The sequence below is a fragment of the Physeter macrocephalus genome, chromosome 7 (assembly GCF_002837175.3).
Source record: "Physeter macrocephalus isolate SW-GA chromosome 7, ASM283717v5, whole genome shotgun sequence".
NCBI lineage: Eukaryota > Metazoa > Chordata > Mammalia > Artiodactyla > Physeteridae > Physeter > Physeter macrocephalus.
This window is the reverse complement of record NC_041220.1, coordinates 79303515-79309649: the sequence shown is the minus strand read 5'-3', so window position 1 is coordinate 79309649 and position 6135 is coordinate 79303515. Positions and strand designations below refer to the sequence as shown.

The 6135-nt window shown below is 37.3% G+C and overlaps 1 protein-coding gene across 1 annotated transcript in view; it reads left to right on the top strand.

Annotated features, from left to right (window-relative positions):
• UBE2K (ubiquitin conjugating enzyme E2 K) overlaps positions 1 to 5596 on the top strand; it is a 94163-nt gene extending 88567 nt beyond the window's left edge. Inside the window, exons 6-8 of the mRNA XM_028492561.2 lie at positions 4381 to 4458; positions 4523 to 4994; positions 5322 to 5596. Coding sequence (XP_028348362.2) covers positions 4381 to 4458; positions 4523 to 4994; positions 5322 to 5396 — 625 coding nt within the window. The 3' untranslated portion in view covers positions 5397 to 5596. The remainder of the gene's footprint in view (positions 1 to 4380; positions 4459 to 4522; positions 4995 to 5321) is intronic.
• Positions 5597 to 6135: the final 539 nt, after the last annotated feature.

Below are 6135 nucleotides of genomic sequence, written 5' to 3'. Positions count from 1 at the left end.
CTGAAAGATCAAGGGGCAGCAGCAACGCCTCTCCGCATGGTATTATTGTCATTGCAAGCACTACTGGCAGCTGCAGAACCAGATGATCCACAAGATGCAGTAGTAGCAAATCAGGTAAGGTAGCTGCTTTTGAAAGACTTTCTTGTACTTACCTATGAGTGTTTACTTTAGTGGTTTGAAGTGGTTAGAACAGAAGCATACGTCTATTGAAAGTATATTTGGAAATGGTTTCCTTTCTTGCTGTGAGATGATTGTATCAGATGTAATAGTGAAAACCTTATTTTGTGATTTTTTTAGCACAGTAGTTTAATTGTTTATATGGTAGATGCTTTTTTCCTAGCATATTATGAAGTTTTCAAACACACAATATTGAAAGAATTACACAGTGAATACCCACATATCTACCTACCATCTTGATTCTGTGATTAACATTTTACTTCATGTGCTTTATCATGTGTGTATCCATTTATCTGTCTCTTAATTCAGTGATGATCCTTCCCTGATGATAATGTTAATCAGCTCCAACTGGCACTGAAGTTGCATGGTGTGAAGGTTATCAGAAACCTTGTAATTGCCAAATGGAATAAATATTTTTCAGTTGTGATCTTTGATTTCCAAGGCAGAGGTTAGCAAATTGCAGCCAGACTGACTGTTTATGTAAATAATGTTTTGTTGGAACATAGCCACCCCCATTTGTTTACAGCTACAAGTGGCAGAATTGAATAATTATGACAGAGACAATATTGTCTGAAAGCCTGAATAAATATCATCTGGTCCTTTAAGAAAGTTTGCCAACCCATACTCTAAACCCAGTGGTTCCCAACCGTTTTGGAACCAGGGACCGGTTTCGTGGAAGACAATTTTTCTACGGACCGGTGGCGGAGGGTGGGGGGTGGAGTGGAGATGGTTCAGGTGGCGATGCGAGCGATGGGGAGCGGCATGTGCAGCTTTGCTCGCTCGCTGCTCACCTCCTGCTGTGCGGACCGGTTCCTAACAGTTAGGCCGAGGATTGGTACTGGTCCGCAGCCTGGGGGTTGGGGACCCCTGCTCTAAACCATTAGGATTTATTGAGCCTTGTGTTTTTTTGTTTTTTTTGTTTGTTTTTTAACCTAGAAATTTTTTCTCCTCTTGACTTCTGAGATACTACTCTCTTTTCCTGTCTTCGTAGTTGTGGTTGTTCCCTCCTACTTCCTACAGTTGTTTCTCTTCTTTCTCCACTCTGCTGCCCTCCCCCACCCCGCCCTCTGTTTTTTGTTTTTTGTTTTTTTTCTTGTCCACACTGCACAGCTTGCGGGATCTTAGTTCCCCAACCAGGGATTGAACCTGTGCCCCCTGTAATGGAAGTGCAGAGTCCTAATCACTGGACCACCAAGGAATTACCTCTCCTCCCTTTTAAATATACTTTCTCAGTTCTTACATTGTTTCTTTCACTTTCCATTATATACTCCCACTTGGATGATCATATCCACGCTGATGTTACCACCTGTATGTTGATAACAATATTCAGGCTTGACCTCTGTCCTGAGCCCAAGAGCCTGTTTGGAAGTGGAGAGCTCTATATGAATATTCCATGGGTACCTTAGTACAGCATTCCCAAAACTGAATGCAGAATCTTAAACCTGTGAACCTGTTCATCCTTCTGTAATATAATCAGCTTATTTATATATCCCAGTCACAGACTTGGAGTACTTCTCTATGTCTCCTGTTCTCTCGTATCCCAGTATCTCTCTGTCGTAATACTTCTCTGATTGCCTTAATTCACATGTTTAAAAATTTCTCATTTGCTCTGATGGAGCTCCCTACCTCAGCCTCTTCTTTCCTTCATATTCTACACTGATAGCAGTTAGCTTTATAAAGTGTAAATCTTATTTCACTTTACTGTTAAAAACCTATTAGTAGCTTTACTATCACCTACTTGGTAAGTCCAAATTGTTTAGTTTGAAGAGTTCCTCCATGATTTGAACTGTCTATAAACGCAGTTTCATCTCCTAAATTCTTACTGTTCTTCAAACTCACGCTGTTCAAGATGGTGTCATTCCTACATGTCATTTCACCCAGTCTGCCATTTTTCCTCTGCCTAAGAAAACATTTCCTCTTAGAAACTTCTTTCTTTCCTTTGAAAAGTTCGTCACTCCTTATGTTGTGTATATCCTTGTTAATGTGTTCTACTATTATTTGCCTTAGAGTGCTTAGACAGGGGGCGCAGGTTTGATCCCTGGTCAGGGAACTAAGATCCCATGTGCCGTGCAGTGTGGCAAAAAAAAAAAAAAAATTTCCGTGTCATATAACTATGTAGTGGTTGAAAAAGTTTTTAAAATTTTATTCTCTTTTCAATGCTAGTTTAGCATTTCACCTAATTTTAAAACGTCATAACCAAAGTTTTCCCTATTTCTGTAGCTTCTCTAAAAGGATAAGTTGATCAATAAAATTTTTTATTCTCATAGCTTTGTTTTTTTAAACACAACTTTTAAAAATGCTTTATTGAGTTGTGATTTATCTTAAACTGCCCACATTAAAAATTCACAATTTTATAAGTTTGGACCTACAGATACGTCCATGAAGCTATCACAAATCAAGGTAGCGAACATAACCAACATATCCAAAAGTTTCCTAGTGAGTGTCCCTTTGTAATTGCTCCTTCCCACCCTTCCTGCTCCCCCATTCCCCAGCAACCACTGATCTGTTGTCACTATATATTAGTTTGCATTTTGTGGAATTTAATATAAATGACAATTTCGATAGCATTTTAGATGAAGAACCATTTGTATTATAGTTTTTCTCTAATAGGTAAAATATAGACATGTTTGTGATACTGGTTTAATTTTATTGGTTTAGAACAGCCTTTCTCAATTCGCTTTAAGCTGTAATGCACTAAAGTAGTATTTCTCAAAAATTAGCTTGCATCAGAATCACTTGGAATATCTGTTAAACCACCCCAGAATTTCTGATTCAGTAGGTCTGGGACAGGGCTAAGAATGTTCATTTCTTAGAAGTTCCCAAGTGATTTTGCTGCTACCGGCTGAAGAAACCACACTGTGTGAGACACATTTCCTTACGACATTTGTTGTTGATAATAAATTAACTTTTTTCCTAAGCATCCAGGATGGTACTATTTATATACCATCCTTGGGGAAATTGAGAAAATACTTAGTAATTTTCTCTGTTCTGTGGTTAAAATGAGGAACCCAGTTGAAAAAGACTGGTTTAGAATTACCTAATTTGTGTGGTGAAAATGGGCATGTTCTTTAGCAATCGTCAACATTTAGCAGAAGCAAGAAGAACTACAATTCTGCAGCCTGTGGAAGGAAAACCACATTTCACCATTGTGGCCTCTCCTGTTGCGGAGCACAGGCTCCAGATGCGCAGGCGCAGCGGCCATGGCTCACGGGCCCAGCCGCTCCGCGGCATATGGGATCTCCCCTGACCAGGGCATGAACCCACGTCCCCTGCATCGGCAGGCGGACTCTCAACCACTGCGCCACCAGGGAAGCCCCCATTCATTTTTGATAGTCAGAAACATGGCTTGAGTTCCAGCTTTGATTTCCTGTTGAGTTCTGAGCCTCAAAGGTTGAGGTTGGACTCAGTTTTCTTCTAACTCTGTTCAGTAGTTTGACTTATTTCCTTTTAATAATGGTAGAAACTAGATTTATCATTTTAATGTATAGAAATATTTAATGTGTATAAAAACATCTTAAGAAAAAATATTAAAGTGAATTTAATATTTTTAATTTATACTTGGCTTTATTAATTAATGGTAGTCCCAGAATATTTGAGAATAAATTTACTTCTTTCCAATGCATATGGAAAATCATACCTTTTAAAAAGTACTGTATGGTGAGTTCATAATCATCTCAAAACATGTGCTGTAAGTTAGGACTTTGCATATGGGGTTTTCTTAAATCACCGTACACTAATACAGCTCTAGCAAAACAGCAAAGTCAAGTTGTATTCTAGCCTGAGCTATGATCAATACAGAAGTTGGTCACATTTATTAATGTCCACATAATTTTAGAAGCTAGTAATTCCGTTTATATCTATAATGTTTGCCACTGCACAGTGTTTAGAGACAACTCTAATAACTCTATTTAGTATTAGTTTTCTGCTACTTTGTTGAAATTGGAGATTAAAGTTGATAAACATTATTTTTGTTTTTCTTTCCTCAGTGCAACTTGTGAATCACAGCTTCAGGTTAAACAGTCTTTTCTTGAGTGACATAGTTTGTTTGCAGTGGAAAGTGAATCAGTCACATTTTAAAAATCGAATGTACATTTATTTACATTTTACTTAGAAAAATCAGGTTTTTAGGCAATTAAGAGATAAGTTACTATATTGAATATTATAACTGCATTGTCATGCCAATCAATTTTTTTCCCCCCTATAGTACAAACAAAATCCCGAAATGTTCAAACAGACAGCTCGACTTTGGGCACATGTGTATGCTGGAGCACTTTTTTATAGGTAATACTTTAATAAAAATAGGCTTTTTTCTTGCTGATATAACTAACATTTATTTTCTGTTTATTTTTAAGACGAGCAAAAATCAAATTAAAGTAGATCTTGTAGATGAGAATTTCACAGAATTAAGAGGAGAAATAGCAGGACCTCCAGACACACCATATGAAGGAGGAAGATATCAACTAGAGATTAAAATACCAGAAATATATCCATTTAATCCCCCTAAGATCCAGTTTATCACTAAAATATGGCATCCTAATATTAGTTCCATCACAGGGGCTATTTGTTTGGATATCCTGAAAGATCAATGGGCAGCAGCAATGACTCTCCGCATGGTATTACTGTCATTGCAAGCACTACTGGCAGCTGCAGAACCAGATGATCCACAAGATGCAGTAGTAGCAAATCAGTGCAAACAAAATCCCGAAATGTTCAAACAGACAGCTCGACTTTGGGCACATGTGTATGCTGGAGCACCAGTTTCTAGTCCAGAATACACCAAAAAAATAGAAAACCTATGTGCTATGGGCTTTGATAGGGTAAGTACATAAAGGCATGTTGATTTTTACTTATTCATTAAATTATTGCTGCAAATCCTTGGCTGACAAAAGTGGCTCAAAAAAATACCCTAAATCTAATTTTGATAAGCAAACTTTGTTATTAAAACCAGTGATCTTTCTTTTTTTTTTTTTTGGCTGATTCCAGTCATTGGTTTTAGAAGCTTCTTTTTATGAAGTGCAAGGTAACTTAAAAATGAACAAAACAAGGTGTGGTTTCTTAATATAAAGACAGTGGGTGATGCAGTATTTTAAAAATATTTCCTTGAGATTTTATTTATTTATTTTGTCCCCTTTTCTTTTCTACAGAATGCAGTAATAGTGGCCTTGTCTTCAAAATCTTGGGATGTAGAGACTGCAACAGAATTGCTTCTGAGTAACTGAGACATAGAGCTGCTGATATAGTCAAGCTTGCCCCTTCTTGAGGAGCATCAACATCTGTTATTTTTAGGATTCTGCGTAGATTTCTTTTAAACTGGCATTCTTGCCTAATGATGTTATCTAGGCACCATTGGAGACTGAAAAAAATCTCTGCTCTGTAAATAAAGCTAATTAAACGTCTCTGTAAATTTAAAAAGGGGAAATACTTTAATTTTTTTCTTACTTAATAGTGTAAAAATTCTTTGAGCTAAGCTAAAACCATGGAAAAAACATGCTACTTTAGTGTTTAGCAGTGTAGCAAGACTAGCAAGAGTTTGCTTCAGGATTTCGTTGAATAATTAAGATAATATTTTGAGTGTGTCAGGGCCATTCAAATTGTTGGTGTTGCATCACAGCTACCTTAACTGTTTTTAACATGGATCCTCTGTGCCTGTGAATTTACTTGCATGCTTGTACTTGACTTCTTAGGATGGGTAGCTGAAAAGACCACCATTTTAAGCATTTGAGAATTCTTAAATATGAGATTATTCAGAATTGAAGGTGGTGACCTATTCAGAGCCTTTTTGTCCTTGTCAGCAGACTGGGACACCATATCTGTTTTTCCCCTCTTACCACACACAGCTAATATTCTAATAATAAATTTCTCTATTCGGTGGGGAAATGTGCTGAGGGACAGTATCCCTTGCTCCATTTTTAGGTTGTCCATTTGGAATGTTTTGTCACAATTCTTCACTCTTAGAAC